Here is a 16,645-nt window from a genome sequence, read left to right as displayed (position 1 = left end):
AGGTTCAGGCCCAGACAAAAGCCTTTTCACTGGCTGACAGCAAATGGCTGACCTAACGAACCATAAATTAAACACGCTTTTGATGTCTTGGACGGTCTAGAATGTTTATTTACTCTAGTTTGCACCACAATGTTTATCCTTAAAATTCGATTATATGAGACCAACCCAAAAATAAATACCATTTACGGGAGGTTTTCGGTTTATATGATTGAACTTGGAAATTAATTGTAGTTTCTAGGGGTTGTAGAATGCTTGGAGAGTGCTAAACAATTTGCATAAATTACGGTGGACCAAGGCACAAACATATCAACCCGGCAATAAATTCAAGTCAGACGCCTGGCTTAAGTCATCAAAATGGTAACACCAAAAAGAAAAATTGCCGGACAAATGAAATGAGAAGAAAAAGTTTGCGGGTAAAACAAAAAATTAAAAAATGGGAAAAAAAAGAAATGACCAAATGTGGTTCGAGAAACTGGATACTTTGATTTAATTTAAGGAACCTTACAATGTTTTTAGCCTTAGTATTTTATATCATAAGTAATTTCTATACAGAAAATATTCATATACAAATAATATACAAAGCTTAGAAATAATTACTCATCCCCAAAAAAAAGTTTGGCTGCCAAATGAATTATGCTGCAAATGCCTCGTTATTAATTAGACTCATTTGCCACTCGAGTTCAGTCGGAGATTGTTACCATGAAGACACCTTAATTAAATGTCTGTCTGCGGTGGATGAGTTCCAGATTTAACCGCAGAGTCAAAGTTTTTCGACCATCCCCAAGGGTTGTTCTTCCTCATTGTCGTTGCTGCTTTGTTTTTTGCCAAAAATATTTTGCATATGAGAGTTTTTCGGCGCTACCCTGATGATTGGGTTCTTGTCCCTGGAGATTTGTCATTTTCGTTTCCATAAATCAATTTGTTAATTAGTGCGGCACTTTTGGTTGCCTGCTGCAGACAATGGAGGCGATTAGCCATCAGTGTGTTTCACAATTTCGGGGTTTAAGGTAATTATTTTGCCAAAACAGGACAGTATTAAATTTTAAAATGACTACACCGAGGATATAATACTCAGTTTACTAGTCCTGTAGCATCTAACTCATGAAGTGTCAATTAATTTTATCTGCCATTCGCAGCACCTACTGTTCCTAAACGTATTTAGATCACTTGAAGCATGAATAAGCCCCAATATTCATTTTACCAATCGACTTGTTTATTGCATTTTCTACCTCTCATAAAGACAAAGCAAATAAACAAATAAAGCTGCCCAGGCAATCAACAATCGAATCTTTAATCCCATTTAGTTTGCGCATCGAACTAAAATTACTTCAATTTATTTTGATGGTCAGTATAAGGGAAAAATGCGTAAATAGCTGGAAATATAAATATTTTATACGTCATCTCAACGGAAAAGCTTTAAAGTGCAGTGGAACTTTAAGCTGCCACTTTAGCCACTTTATGGCAGGGAAAGAGATGGAAGTATGTAAAGAGAGCGGGACGAAAGCCGAAGGATGTGGCTGCCATTTAATGTCACTTGGGCGCAACCATCAAGCATAAAGCTCTTGTATCCTTCCACCTCCTTGAAAAATAACAGTTTACACAAGAAAACAAAACAAAACCCACCCATGAGCGCGGTATGGGAAGCCACATGTGAAGTGTCCTGGCTTTGACTTTGACTTGAGGTGCATCCTCCAAAGTGCGCCAAAGTGAAATGCATTTCAGCAACAATTGTTGCCAGCTGTAAATAAACACGACTTGCCACGCCCCCTCTGACATGGATGGCAAACAAAAAAAAGCAAACACTGCAATGATAATAAGGTATATAATTTAATATCAATCTGACAGCCAGAAGGCAACAAAGTGCCCCGACGACGAAAACGAAACAGCGTTTTATGCTGCGTATTGTGCTGCATCCTCACTGGAAAGGTAAATACCCTATAATAGCCATTAACGAAGAGCTGATATCGACTGGCAAAAACAGGGATGCAATCTAGGGAAGTAGGGAAATTAATCGGAAAATGGAAGAGATAAAACTTTATACTATTGCGTCTCTTTTCGGAAAAATGTAGCCAGTACGTGTTTAAATTTGATTTATAAATCAGAAAAACCTGACATTTAATTAGTCGGAACTCATTAAATATATATTTTATAATTACTTATAACTAGATAATTTGTTATATTTTTTTTGTATTATTTTAAAGTCTATTTGTAAAGAAATTGCGACCGAATTTATTCATGTTCTTATAAAAAATATCTGGGAAAAGAGATACAGTGGTGGTCACGAGTTTAGCACACATTGCTCGCCCATCGTATTTTCGCCATATCTCCTTTCTCGTTAGAGATTTCGACTTTCTGTTTTCACCCACCTTCGTGCTGGAAATAGAGCAATTTCCACTGTTAATATTGTCCCATTCGCTTGTACCGTTCTTCTTTGGCGATATTTTAAGTTGTGCAACCTCCAAAATGAGCTGGACACGAGTTTAGCACACTTTAGCACATTTATACCTTTTCACCCTTCTGATCATTTTTTTTCGACTTTTTACTCCTTATTGTTATTAGTGAACCTTAGTAAGGTACAAAAATAAAGAAACGAAAAATCTAGATAAATCACAGGGACTCTGGTACATAAATAACTAAAATTATCTAAATATCCCATTTTTAGGCAGGATAAGTGTCCTAGTTGATCCTTGTTGGTCCTAATCAATTATATTTACTTGTTTTACTTAAAATTAAACAATTATAAGATAATGCGGTTGAAAACATAGAGCTGGGACCTGATACAGTGACTCCACATTGCATGGCATTTCAGCAGATCCTGATTTTCGAGTCCTTTCAAATTTTCTAAAAATCTCCGGACCACATATTTTTGTAGCCAATTAAAAGACAAACAAAATGAGGTATATATCATTAAGATCGGTTAACAACTTCCTGCGACACGCATAAAGTTCTAAATAAAAACATTACAGCTTTAACTTAAAGCACGATTTGCATACAAAATTTCATAGAATCGAAACTTGAATCTTAATATCAAAGTGTTGCTATGCCTTTGCCTACGAAGTTGTTAGCCGATTCTAATGAAATATACCTCATTTTTTTTGCCTTTTAATTGGCTACAAAAATATGTGGTCCGGAGATTTTTAGAAAATTTGAAAGGACTCGAAAATCAGGATCTGCTGAAATGCCATGCAATGTGGAGTCACTGTATCAGGTCCCAGCTCTATGTTTTCAACCGCATTATCTTATAATTGTTTAATTTTAAGTAAAACAAGTAAATATAATTGATTAGGACCAACAAGGATCAACTAGGACACTTATCCTGCCTAAAAATGGGATATTTAGATAATTTTAGTTATTTATGTACCAGAGTCCCTGTGATTTATCTAGATTTTTCGTTTCTTTATTTTTGTACCTTACTAAGGTTCACTAATAACAATAAGGAGTAAAAAGTCGAAAAAAAATGATCAGAAGGGTGAAAAGGTATAAATGTGCTAAAGTGTGCTAAACTCGTGTCCAGCTCATTTTGGAGGTTGCACAACTTAAAATATCGCCAAAGAAGAACGGTACAAGCGAATGGGACAATATTAACAGTGGAAGTTGCTCTATTTCCAGCACGAAGGTGGGTGAAAACAGAAAGTCGAAATCTCTAACGAGAAAGGAGATATGGCGAAAATACGATGGGCGAGCAAAGTGTGCTAAACTCGTGACCACCACTGTATACAGGTATAGTAAACAATATCGGATCAATAAACAACATTATTTTTATGCCTATCCTATGTTGATCGGTCTGTAAGATTATTCTAAAGTGTTGAATATTTTCTTTTGACATGTACACGTTATTAAACTGTACTAATCGGTATTGTCCTTTACAATTCACCCTGAATAATTGGGATCTTGGTTTATCTTTAAACGATCTGTGCAGAATCAAACCTTCTTGACTGAGGATAAAAAGACAGCCCTCGTTGCAAGAAGAAGGGTATCCTTTTATCAGTCTGTCCTTGAAACTCACTTTTCTGGGTGCTGCTCCCTTGCACTTTTTTCCTGCCGTCTTGTTTTTTGTTCGTGTGCTGCACATGCCCCGGCGCACTTCACTTTTATACGAATACGGCGTACCTATAGGAATATGCATTGTCTGTCTGTCTGGAGGTACTCAAATGCTACTCCCTCGATGCGATGCGTTTCTTCCTTTGGATCCCATTTTTGCTCCTTTTTCCCTTTTTTGTTTGCCAACTAAATAAACGCAGTTTGTGTGTGCGCCTGCACTTGTTGTTTGTGTTGAGCCATGCAGAACATTTCCATTTGAATGTTCTTTTAAGCGAAAACAATTCTTTTCTTTGTTTTGCTTTCGTGAATTCCTTTCTGCGAGTTTTACAGGTATATGTAAGTGATATGCCCAGCCCCACGGATTTCGCTCGAGTGTTTAGCAAATTAGATCATGGATTTTTCCTCTGATTTCTTGGGGTTATCATCTCTTGGATGTCATTATCGGACCCCGCCCATTCACCTGAACACCCCAAAGGTAATTTCCTTTTGTTGTGCACTCTTTCGCATATTTATACCCGTTACTCGTAGAGTAAAAGGGTATACTAGATTCGTGCAAAAGTATGTAACAGCTAGAAGGAAGCGTTTCCGACCCCATAAAGTATATATATTCTTGATCAGGGTCACTAGCCGAGTCGATCTAGCCATGTCCGTCTGTCCGTCTGTGTATTGTTGTGTATATTTATACCTATCGAAATGTAAAAGACATTTTTCAAATCGGACCATTCATTAAAAAGTTATACGCAATCAAAAATTATATATCTATCTCCCTCGCACTCCCTTTAGCTGAGTTACGATTATTAGTCGGGACACCAACCCGACACAGCGTTCGCACTTCCTTTAGCTGAGTGACGGGTATTAGATAGTCGGGACAACAACCCGACTATAGCGTTCTCTCTTGTTTCCCTTAAAGTTCTTCGGTTGGATTTTATTTTACATTTTTTATGCGGCAACTATAAAAAAGTTTTTACATTTTTTTACGGCACTTATTTCTGCTTTCTTTCTTACTCTCGGCTGCTTCAAACCCATTTTATTCGGCGGGTAACAAAAGAAGTTTCTTGACGGCGAGTGCATTATATTTTGGACTTACGGCGAGAAGTTGATTATGTTGATTTGTGGAATTGATTTGGCAGAGTGTAAAACGGGGGATAGAGCAACGGACCCCACCAGACACTCCTTTTTACCATAAAATATTCCTGGCATGTGGTTCGCAAAATGTTAACCGATTGTTCTTAGGGTCGTACGCAGATGTAAGACGGGAAATTGGTTGTTTTAAATAATAGAAAATTGGGGAGCGGATTTAGGAATTTTTATCAGATGAAAAGACTGATAAGAATACATTTTGAGTTATTTTTTAGAATCTCAAAATAATTTACGGATAATAAAATAAATTTTGTCCCATTGCAATTTCATATTTTCTTTTCTTTTTAGGTTTAATTTCGTTTTGAGGACCCAGTTGTACAAATGTTGTAAAAAAAAAAATACAATAAATTCAAATAACTAAACAGAATTACGTTTTATGTTACGTTAAATTAGTAACAGAAACATTTATTAACAGTAAAATCAGCACTCTCGAAAAGAGACAGTCTCAAACGCATGTTAAAAATTATATATAACAAGAGAGAACGTTATAGTCGAGTGCCCCGACTATCAGATACCCGTTACTCAGGTAAAGGGAGTGCGAGGGAGATGGAGATAGAGATAGAAAACGTTGATCACGCATAACTTTTTAACGAATGGTCCGATTTGAAAAATTTCTTCTAATTTCGATAGGTATTGATAAACACAATAAAACTGCATTTTTACTTTTCCAAAATATTAAAATTTTTTAAATCGTATATAAGCGATTGTGGGCGTTAGAGGGGGCGTGGCACCATTTTGAAACAAACTTGCGCTGCGTAGGAACTCCTAAAATCTGCATGCAAAATGCCAATCTTCTAGCTTTTATAGTTTCCGAGATCTCAGCGTTCATACAGACAGACAGACGGACAGACGGACAGACGGACAGACGGACAGACGGACAGACGGACAGACGGACAGACAGACGGACAGACGGACAGACGGACATGGCTAGATCGACTCGGCTAGTGATCCTGATCAAGAATATATATACTTTATGGGGTCGGAAACGCTTCCTTCTCCCTGTTACATACTTTTGCACGAATACAATATACCCTTTTACTCTACGAGTAACGGGTATAAAAAGCCCAGACAAAATTGGTCAAGGCCAAAACAAAGCCAAAAACTAAGGAAAAGCTAAGACGGAAAGCAAACTAAGCCACAGCAAAGGCAAATTTTCGGGTAAGCTATGGAAAAAGTTCGAAATCTTCCCCTTCATTGTTCGAAAAATTTAGAAAACTATACAGATGACACTTGAAGGCTTAGAATTAAAAAAAAAATATATTATTCTTAAAATAAAACCGTAGTTACACATCAGTTACATTTAGTTAGGCTTATTAAACCTAAAAGATTGTTTAATAAACCGTAAAAATAAACCATTTCCCCTTAAAATTCGAAACCGAAAATGGATATTACGGAAAATTTATTTCCAAACTGTAAGGGGTTTTTTTCGAAAACTTCTCTTTCCTAATTCGAAAAACGTAAGGAAGGCTATATTATTTCGAAGCACCCCTCAAAACTCGAACGCGAAACGTATATTGGGTGTAAGTAACGTAATGGATACAACGTATACGTAACATGCCACAAGTGTGACTCTCTCGATTTCCTTTGAGGAAACGTTTACTGCACGTGATGAAGTAGCTCGACATAACGGCACAGATATGGGCAGAGAGAGAGAAAGGGAGAGAAGATGGGCAATAGAGAGAGAGAGCGCGCGGTTGAGAGAGACAGAAGGGATGAGGGCGGCTAATTCTCCCGCCGTTTCCCGGGTATAAATACGGGTGTCCTGCGAGCTGAGCTCCTCAGTCGTACGACAACTCGCCAAGAGTTCACATCTGGGAAAGCAGGAAAACCCCTGGAAAAAATCAGGACATTTTTACAGTCCCATTTTTACGTAAAATTTTGAGAGACCCAAAATGGCCATTCCATTTTTCGAGGAAGAGCACGTCTCAAAGTCCGAACCGAGTGGCGATCAAGTGGATAGTCCTATGGCTTTCTCCATAGATCCTGGACATGATCAAGTGGACTTCGAAGGACCTCCGTCCGCAGCGGAGGACGTTCCCCAACCAGGAGCAACAAGTGAGCCAGCTTCGCCTCCGAGCGCCGAGGAGCAACTGTTGGCCTGGAAAATCCTGGCCATCACAATGTGCAAGGTCCTGAAGCAATTTTACCTACAACACAAGGCAACAGGAAAATCCAGCAAACTAAAGGCCACCGTTCAAATTCAACCGCAGGCGCAGTAAAGATTTTGGAAAAAACAAATTAAACACCAACACCAAGCTCCTAAAAGCGCAACTTGTGATTACTTTACGTTGGTGAGAACTAGCGCAGCCCGAAAACTTTTCGAGAGAGAAAGAGCGAGACAGTGACAGAGAAATGTGAATCAATTTCCCAAGGAAAACCCCAGAAAAAAAGAATAATTTTTTATACAAGTATTTTCTTTGCTGGAAATTATTCCTGCCCATAGTTTCTTAATTGCCGTCGGGTTACAAACAAAATCTAAAACTTTGGATAAGCGCAAATGTGATAAATAATTTTGCTAAAAATATTTCCAGTCCAGATATTTGTTTAGTAAACTTATTTAAATTAGTTTTACTGATTTAACTCAATAAGTTAGGTTCTCTATGGAGGTCGGCCCAGTGCAAAGTAAGATGGAATGAAGAATCCGAAAAAATATTGGAGACAAAATTTTATAAGCAGCAGCTAGTTTTCAAATCGAAACCAACTTAGTTGATAAGCCAAACTATTCTATATTCTATATCTATAAATAGTTACAACTTTTTTACAAACAACTCTCTTGGTGTCTATTTATGGGGAAATTTTAAAGTTTCAACTTCCTAGGTAGAATGCTTCTTAAACTTAGCAAATAGTTATGAAAATATATTTTTTAAACAAAAATCATATATATTTTTATATTTACTTTGCCGTCGATGTTTAAGCTGTGTGTGTGTCAATTTAGTTTTTAGATCTATACTTATAAGCAATATGTGGCTAGGACTCTATGCGGAATAAACCGGAGAAGAGGCGCATTTTCGCGTCACGAGCATAAACATAGTACAAGTTCAAAAGTAGAAATATTTACATAAATAACCCAAACTACACATTCCTTTAAGTAATTTAAATGTAAGTTAAGTAAAATAAAGCGTATGGATATAAAATGAAATAAAAATATTACCAACTTAAAATAAACACTTTTTATTTTAATGGGAGTAGAAAACAAGTCTTCAGAACTTAAAATTTTCTGATTTTATTAATGCCAGAAAAGATTGGCAGTGCTCAAAAAAAAAGTTTGATTCTGTTACCTGAAGTCGCAAACAGCTTAATTATACTGTGTTACGACATTTTTCTGACGCAAGGATTCTGAGAAAAAGAACCTCAAAGTTGAAAATATCCTGTAATTTTTCAGTTTTTTATGTTTATACTTAAAATAATTTCAAATAATATTTAATATTTTGTAGACTATAATTGTAATATTGGACGAATTGCATCAAATAAATTTTAGAGGCCCAATGCTTACAGCCTATTTCTATTATGTAGATGTTTTGATATAACTAATTTTCATTTAACCATAATTTTATTAGTTATGTGGACTGGACACCACAAATTTTTTTAACATATTTCACCGCCAAAATAAGAATCAAATAAGAATAAAAGATCACATGTTAATTAGCTTATATCGCTCAATTCACTTATAACTACTGTGGATATCATTTTGCCACCTCAAAAAAGTACTTCATTTTACCCCTCATCGAAACATTATAAAATGGTTAGCGGCGGCAGAGATCAAAGCTGTTTTTTACACAAAGGACACTGAAAAATTCCTCATATTCCCTCATCCCGATTTTCCGGATTCATACAATCGATGCGGAAAAATGTCGCGTGGCGCCACCCAACCAAGTTAAAAATCTGCCTTTGGGCTGGGCTTGGAAAATAAAAACAGACGACAGAAATCTTTCAACTTTCGATTTTTTAATACGCTTTGTATAAGGCAAATAATACTGGGGAAAGAATGCTGATGCTAAGCTGCTTTTTTAATTTTCTAAAATCCAAATAGAAGATTCGTTTTAGACATCGTCCACCGAAGCCATCAATCAATAGACCGACGGATCCATAATAATATCAATCAGGACAAGAACTGGCAAAGAACAAATACCATTTGCCAAATAAACTGTTCCCCGGCCCCTGAAGACGATTTTAAAATTTTTTGATATTTTCCTTCCAGGCAGATAAGCAGAAGCCAAAGGATTTCCAATTTTTTTTTTCGGTTTCAGAAATGCGCATTATGAGGACGGTTAACTGTCTGAATTCAATCAAATGTCCCCCCGGGAATTTGCACTTTTGTTTGCTTTAGCGTCCACACATGCTATCGTATCCTTCATCCTTCTGCAACCCTTTCTCCGGGGAAAAGCAGTGAAAGCGGTGAAAGCCTCAAGTGCATGTGTGTTTTTGCGTGCGTCCAGCTGGGTCTTAAAAAGTGCTGGAGATGGAATGGTAAAGTGACCCGTAAACAAACAGTTCAGATTTTTTTCTAAATAAGCAGCAGATTAATGCAGATATTTTAGAGGGTATGTGAAAGTGATATGAAATTTAGATAAAGTAAAAGTTATTTTTATAGGCATTGCAGTCAAGTGAGCAACTCAAAAAAATATACAAATTTAAAGTTTTTAATACGTTCCTTCATACTTTTAATATTATGTCTCCTTGAATTATTTTCGTGAAAAAAATCGTTGCTTCCAAATAGCCTATCACATTTTTAGGAAAACCCTCTCTCCGCAAATCCTCCTTCTGCAAACACTCATAACAACAAGCATATACTTGGGTATCAGGATATTTGAGTGCCTTTCGAGCCATTTTTAACCTAATTGAAAGTACACAAACTTACTAAGCAAATCAATTGCTTTTCCTTACTTCTACTTCTGTCCCGAGGGTAAGGAATGTTTGCAAAACTCAAAGGGAACTTGAAAAAATTTATGAAACAAGATTATTAAAAATAAATTAGAGTTGGCTTTGCCCTAATATAAGGGGGCTACCGCTGGTTTAGATTTATTTTCCAGCGAGCTCTGTTGGTTTTTATTTAGGAACGTGCTCAAGTGCAGATTCATTTCGGTTGTTCTTTGGTTTGGTTTTGTGGTCATCATTAGTGTGCTTTATTAAGTGGAAATGGGAGTAGCAACTCTAGCTGGGTAGCGTTAAGCGCAAAGTCTTTAATCCCCCACTCTCAAGGTCGCCCTTTGAGCAAAAACTGCATATGTTGCATCTTAGAGCACGTTTCGCTTGGAATTGCATATGGTGAACGAGAAAAACACGAATGTTAATTGCAGGGGGACCTAGAATCGGAGAAAATTTGTTTACATCTTTTGTTTATGTTATTGCAAAAGGGTCGGATGAGCAAATCTGGGTCAAGGTGAAGAGGCATTCCGAAGTGCACTCAGCAAAACCAAATTGAAAGTGAGACTCTCCAACTGGTTGTTGCAGCTTGCACTCTTTATGTGGGGAACTCAGCATGTGTGTCAATTGTTTGTTAGTGAGATTAAGATGCAAAGGGTAAGGGTACATTTATTATTATTTTAGTTAAAACCAGTTAATACAAAAATATTTGAAGATTAAAGACAATAAAAACGATTTCAATTCAATTTGTTTGCCTTTTTATTTACTTTTGGTAAATAGGTACATTCCAATATATTTGTAAATATGATCGATGATAACTCATTTCACAGTTTTTAATAAATTTTTTTAAAATACCTAAAAGTTTCAGATTTTTTTTTAAATATTTTTTTGTCACTAGAACCATTGAAATTATTATTCAAAGTCAAACAACACCTACTTCATTAACAAATATCTACAGATTTAAAACAAATGTTCAAATTTAATAAAGAGCAAGTTAACACCACCGAAGTCTGGATTTTACCACCCAGTCTCTTCCGATTTCAAGGACCGACATTGGTTGCACTTCATCATTACAATTAATACAGAAAGTGCAGCAGATCAAAGTGCGAATGCAAAGTGGGAGGAAGTGGGCGGAAAATGGGGAGAGCGCGGACAAAAGGCGCGAAAGACAAAAGGCGGCGACAGTCAAAAGGCAAAAACAACAACCACAAGTTGCCATTGCCATGTCAAAGGTAATGACAGAAGCCAAACAATTGAAAAGTTGTAACAAACAGCAGACAGAGAGGGCAAATGGCGACAGGAGCGAGAGGGGGAGACCAGCGGAAAGCAAAAACAATGAGACTTCGTTAGCAACAGTAGCACACACATATAAAGCTAAAAATAAATCACAAAAAAATATGGCAAGAAATTGTCAAAGCAAAAACGAACAAAAAAAAAGTTGGCAAGCAATTTTCTAGCAATATATTTTCCGCTGTTGACCAAACTTTTCACGCGCTTTTTGATGTTTTCTCCATTGCAAAAGTGCAAAAATAACAAGGAAAAATGGCGTAGAAATATTTAATGAGGCCAAAGTGCGCAAAAAAAGAAGCTTGAAAAAAAAACAGCCAGCCAACAAAAAATCTAATTTAATAATCAAATAAAAACTGGTCAAGGGAGCGGTCTCCTGGGAAAAGTAAGGAAAATGGAAAAGCAGGATACAGAGCTATGCAAATGCGGCAGATAAAAAGAAAAAAATGCGATTCGCATAACTTGAGCGATTTGACAAATTTACGAGTGAGTTTAGCGGACTAATCATTAGAGATATAATTTCCCCTCTTTAAAAAGTAACCCCCGCAGGCCAGAATCAACAGTATGGGGATAACTGGGGAGGAAAGCTGGCGATGGTGCTGGGAAAAAGCTTTTCATGATAGGAGCACAGAACTCGATACTCTAGCTCAGAAAAAGGACAGGTTACAATAAGCGAATTATATAAAATGAGATATTATTATTTAAAATAAAAAATTGGCTTTAAGTACAACCCTTTTAAATAAAGGTAACTAAGCTTTCTTAATGATGACAATTTCATTTTTACTTTTACTATACCTTACAGTTTGTTAATAAAATATTTTTTAATCTAGATGTCGAAATAAAAGTATTTAAATATTTTGACCATTTTTTCATGTGCATTAAATTGTAATAAATCATTATTATTATTTTTTCAAATTGTGTAAGCGTTCTAAGCAGGCTTGAATTACTTTGAATTATTTTTAAGAGTATTTCACAGTCACTATTACGCATTTGTCGTTTTCTCTTTATTGTCATAATTTTTTTATCTTTTATTTAGCATGGACGAAAAAAAGGGCCGAGAAAAAGAAAATCTCTTGCACATAATTTTAATGTTTATCGTCTTTTATTGTCAAACAAATTATTTTTGATATTTCTGCTGCAGGCGATGCTGTCGCCTCCCCCCGATTCCATCCAGGTGATTCCGTCTGGGAAATGATTCAGCTGCCGAGGGTAACCAAGGAAATTCGGAACACACATATCTTGTAATTTGATTAGCATGTGGCAGCACCAAGGAAAAAAAGAAAAAAATGACAGAAAAGTGTGGGAGGGGTGGAAAGAATAATAAACATAAAGAAAATCCCGAAACGACATGCTGATCTCTATCGGGCGAGAGTCAAAACAATTTAATGCATGAATAAAAAATAATTTCCTTGCGAGGACATCCTGCTGCGGAGTTTTATTAGATTTCTGGCCAAAATTAAGTTCATATGTGCACTTGACTGTCGCAACCCCAAGCCAAACGTAAGCCCAATCCAAAGGAAATCCCCCCCAGTTTTCTCATCTTCCTTGGATCTATCTCCTGCCTTTCATGTCTCCATGTCTTAATACACGTTTGATTATTTATCCAACATTAAAAGAAAGTTCGGGAAAAAAATAAGCAAACACACACACGCTGTCATTTTGCATATGAATTAAAACGCCATAAATTAGCAAAGAGCGCTTTTGCCAATTGAACTGTTTGTCCTTTTTAAAGGGACGAGGAGGGATGTCGCACAGGAAGCTTTTGTTTGCCTTGCTAATGCTTCCAAGTCTCGCCGGTTGCCGTGGATTAATTCAAAGCCGAGCGGAAAATGGAAAACGAGAGCCAGAATCAAAAGCAGCAGCAGGAGCTCTTAATAAGCTGATTTGTTATTTATGATGTTTTCCTAATGATTTTCAAATTTTCGTTTGCCATTCGTGGATGGAGTGAAGTAGGGGTTCTGTTGAAAAGTAATTTCTAGGGAATTGAGTTCAAGTTAAGTTCTGTTTAAATAGTTAAGTCGATTTAATTTAGTTAATTTTATTGTAAGAACATTTTTTAGGCAAAAGTATTTCTAACAGATCCTACTTTTAAATTTTAAATTTAAATTTTAACTTGATACGCGGCATATCAATTTGATGTGCTTGACACTCATTTTACTTTAAGCTTTATCTTATACCCTATAAACTTGCAAAAAAAAACACTGACATTGGTTCGAATTTTCGCCTTTAATCATTAACAACAAATATGAGTGTTTAAAGATTTTAATGCAATTTTAATAATGCATTTAAACCAATTGAATCGAATGTATTTAATTCTCCACCTCACACACAACCCAACATAAATTAGTTAGTGCAGTGCGATGGCTCCGACCCAAATCCGACTTAATACGCTTCGCTTAATTGTTTACAGCATTAACGCAAAAACCTCAGCAAATCCAATAAACAGTCCCCAGTCCCTCCGAATCGGAATCAGGATCTAGCGACCGGGCGGACAGGCCATCAATATTACATCACAACATGGCATCACATAACACGCAGTCAGACCAAAATCGCGGCGACAGGAAATACGGGAGTATCCTTGCCGGGAGAGGGTAGGGTTGTGGAAGTGGACTTTAGGATGGGGCGATGCTGCTGATGATTCGGTGGCAAACATTAATCAGCGAATTATCAATGCAAATAATTTTCAACACGCCTGAATGCGATATCAATCAACGGACATCGCTTCCGCTGCAATAACCAGCGACGACACCAACAACATCACCATCGTGCCAAATACATGCCACACATATACGTGCATCCCAGTCTGGGGCACTTAACACACAATTAAGTGCAAATAATTGCAAGCGCTGCATATAAATGATTTGTTTAAGCCAACATGACGTGGGATAAATCACCCAGCATCTTCATTTTGGGTACAGTGGGGTAAAATCAACGGAGTTTGAAGATATTTGAAGGTAAAATTCTTGTCCTTTTTTTCTTACAAGAATATTTAAAGTTTTAGAAAGACCGCATAGAGGGCATAGCTAAACAAGCCTGATAAAACTAAAAACTAAAAAAATATAACTTCCATTCGGTGGTTCTTAAGAAAAGTTTTTTGATGCCAAACAATTTTAAGTTAACCTACAAAAATGTCAGACAATCTTTGGATTTTTACCAAAATAAACAATAAAGCAAATAATGCTTTGTATTACTAAATTAGTCATGCGCGGATCCACGGGGGGTGATATGGGTGATATATCACCCCCCACTCGGATGAAAAATGAAAGAAATCTTGGTATTCAAAAGGTATGCAACAAAAAAATTGTTCTGATATCACCCCCCACAAAAAAATCCTGGATCCGCCACTGAAGTTAGTAATAAAACAAACAAAAATTTCGTAATGATATATTGGAAAGCTTATTTTGCATTTTGATTTGAAAAACCCTGATACAAAGCATAAAAACATATATATTAATCCTAATAAGTAAAATATAATTTATTACATTTATTATACCCGTTACTCGTAGAGTAAAAGGGTTTGTTAGATTCGTGCAAAAGTATGTAACAGCTAGAAGGAAGCGTTTCCGACCCCATAAAGTATATATATTCTTGATCAGGGGCACTAGCCGAGTCGATCTAGCCATGTCCGTCTGTCCGTCTCTCCGTCTGTCCGTCTGTATGAACGCTGAGATCTCAGAAACTACAAAAGCTAGAAGGTTGAGATTTCCCACACATATTCTTTGGCTTCCTACGCAGCGCCACGCCCCCTCTAACGCCCACAATCGCCCACTAACGATTTTAAAATGGGTCCTGCGCCCACATCTTTCAAGATTTCCGAGAAGTATAAATGCAATTTTGTTGTGTATATTTATACCTATCGAAATGTAGAAGACATTTTTCAAATCGGACCATTCATTAAAAAGTTATACGCAATCAAAATGTATATATCTATCTCCCTCGCACTCCCTTTAGCTGAGTGACGGGTATTAGATAGTCGGGACACCAACCCGACTATAGCGTTTTCTCTTGTTTTTGAGCTGGAATTAATTAATTTTTTTGAATATGAACATTATGATATGTTTTAAAATTACACTTTGTATACCATTGTAACACCAAAAAGGCCTTCTGCGACATTTGATCAGCGGATAATGAATTTGAATTTTGCAGCGGATGCATCAAAATGACCAGAGAAGTAAGACCGTGGAAGAGGGACTTAAGACCCCTGATTTCGCCACTCCCTCCTCAAATCGGCTGCTGAGGCGCTTAATTAGTATAATCCGCGTTGAAATTATTCAAGTGTGCACTGTGAAATGCAATAAGAGGGTGTGGCCGATCGGGGGGCGGGTGGGTGTGTTTAGTCCTCATGGCAACGCATGTGTGTGTGTGTGTCGGCTTCATCCTGATTATGATAAGATTGGCAAAGCTGCATAAATTTAATGACAGCAATTAAGCGAAGCGCCAAAGTTTTCGCAAGAAGTCTTATCAGAGGGACAGCAGCATGAGCAGGGAATTCCCGCACAGTGCCTGTGAAAAGTGCACGGCATAATTGAATACTATTAAGCCAACTTAATGCGCATTTCATTGGGCCACGCGACACACGATTAACCCCTTCATGGCCAATGTTTTCGTATCTCATAACCTTAAGGATATGTTTTTTTATACATTTCAAATTTTATTTTATTTGCTCCTGAATGATGAATATATTAGAGAGATTAAACTCTAGGAAAATTGGGTAAATCAAGAAGTCAAATTTTTAATTCAAATTCTTTAAAACATAAATGGCATTGAATATTTTTCATTTGGCCACCTAAGGGTTAAGAGGGTAAGAACGGGTGCATTTGCATATGGACGAAGAACATGCATGTAAGTGTCATTAAATATGCAAATTGCAAAATAAATACACGAGCGAGACGATATGAAAAACAATTTGGTCCAAATGAGATTTATGGGGTCCAGTTGGCAGGGAATAAAAGAAAAATGTGTAAAGTGCACTTAAGCAGTCGAAAGGATTGCTTCCTGCTTTTCTCCACTCTGGTCTCTGGATCTTTGGATTTCTTCCCTCTGCGGTCACTTTGTGTGAATCACTGGCGACGCAGAGTCTCCAACTCGCCGCCACCCTCTCGTTTTTCCCAGGAAGCCGTAATGGAGTTTTCATTCAAATTATTTTCGGTCCAGCTCTGGGAAAATGCTGCGAAAGCCAAGGAGGCAGTAAATTGCCTGAATTGATGTTCTCTTTCCTGTTTTGGTCTTCTCTCTGCCAACTCTCTTTAGTTCCGAGTGCTGCCTTTCTTTTAAGCCAAATCCTCACATATTGTCCTGGTATAAATCAGCAGCA

At 37.0% G+C, this 16,645-nt stretch overlaps 2 protein-coding genes across 10 annotated transcripts in view; one reads left to right on the top strand and one right to left on the bottom strand.

Annotated features, from left to right (window-relative positions):
* The window catches only part of AstC-R1 (Allatostatin C receptor 1), a 204,849-nt gene that overhangs the window by 149,830 nt on the left and 38,374 nt on the right, over nt 1-16,645 (bottom strand). The window lies entirely within an intron of this gene.
* Nucleotides 6,975-8,346, top strand: skl (sickle). The gene has a single exon (XM_017153110.3). The coding sequence runs from the start codon at nt 7,074-7,076 to the stop codon at nt 7,398-7,400; it is 327 nt and encodes a 108-aa protein (XP_017008599.2). The 5' UTR covers nt 6,975-7,073; the 3' UTR covers nt 7,401-8,346.

This window comes from Drosophila takahashii, chromosome 3L, assembly GCF_030179915.1.
Source record: "Drosophila takahashii strain IR98-3 E-12201 chromosome 3L, DtakHiC1v2, whole genome shotgun sequence".
NCBI classification, from domain to species: Eukaryota; Metazoa; Arthropoda; class Insecta; order Diptera; family Drosophilidae; genus Drosophila; species Drosophila takahashii.
This window is presented reverse-complemented; position numbering and strand designations above follow the sequence as displayed.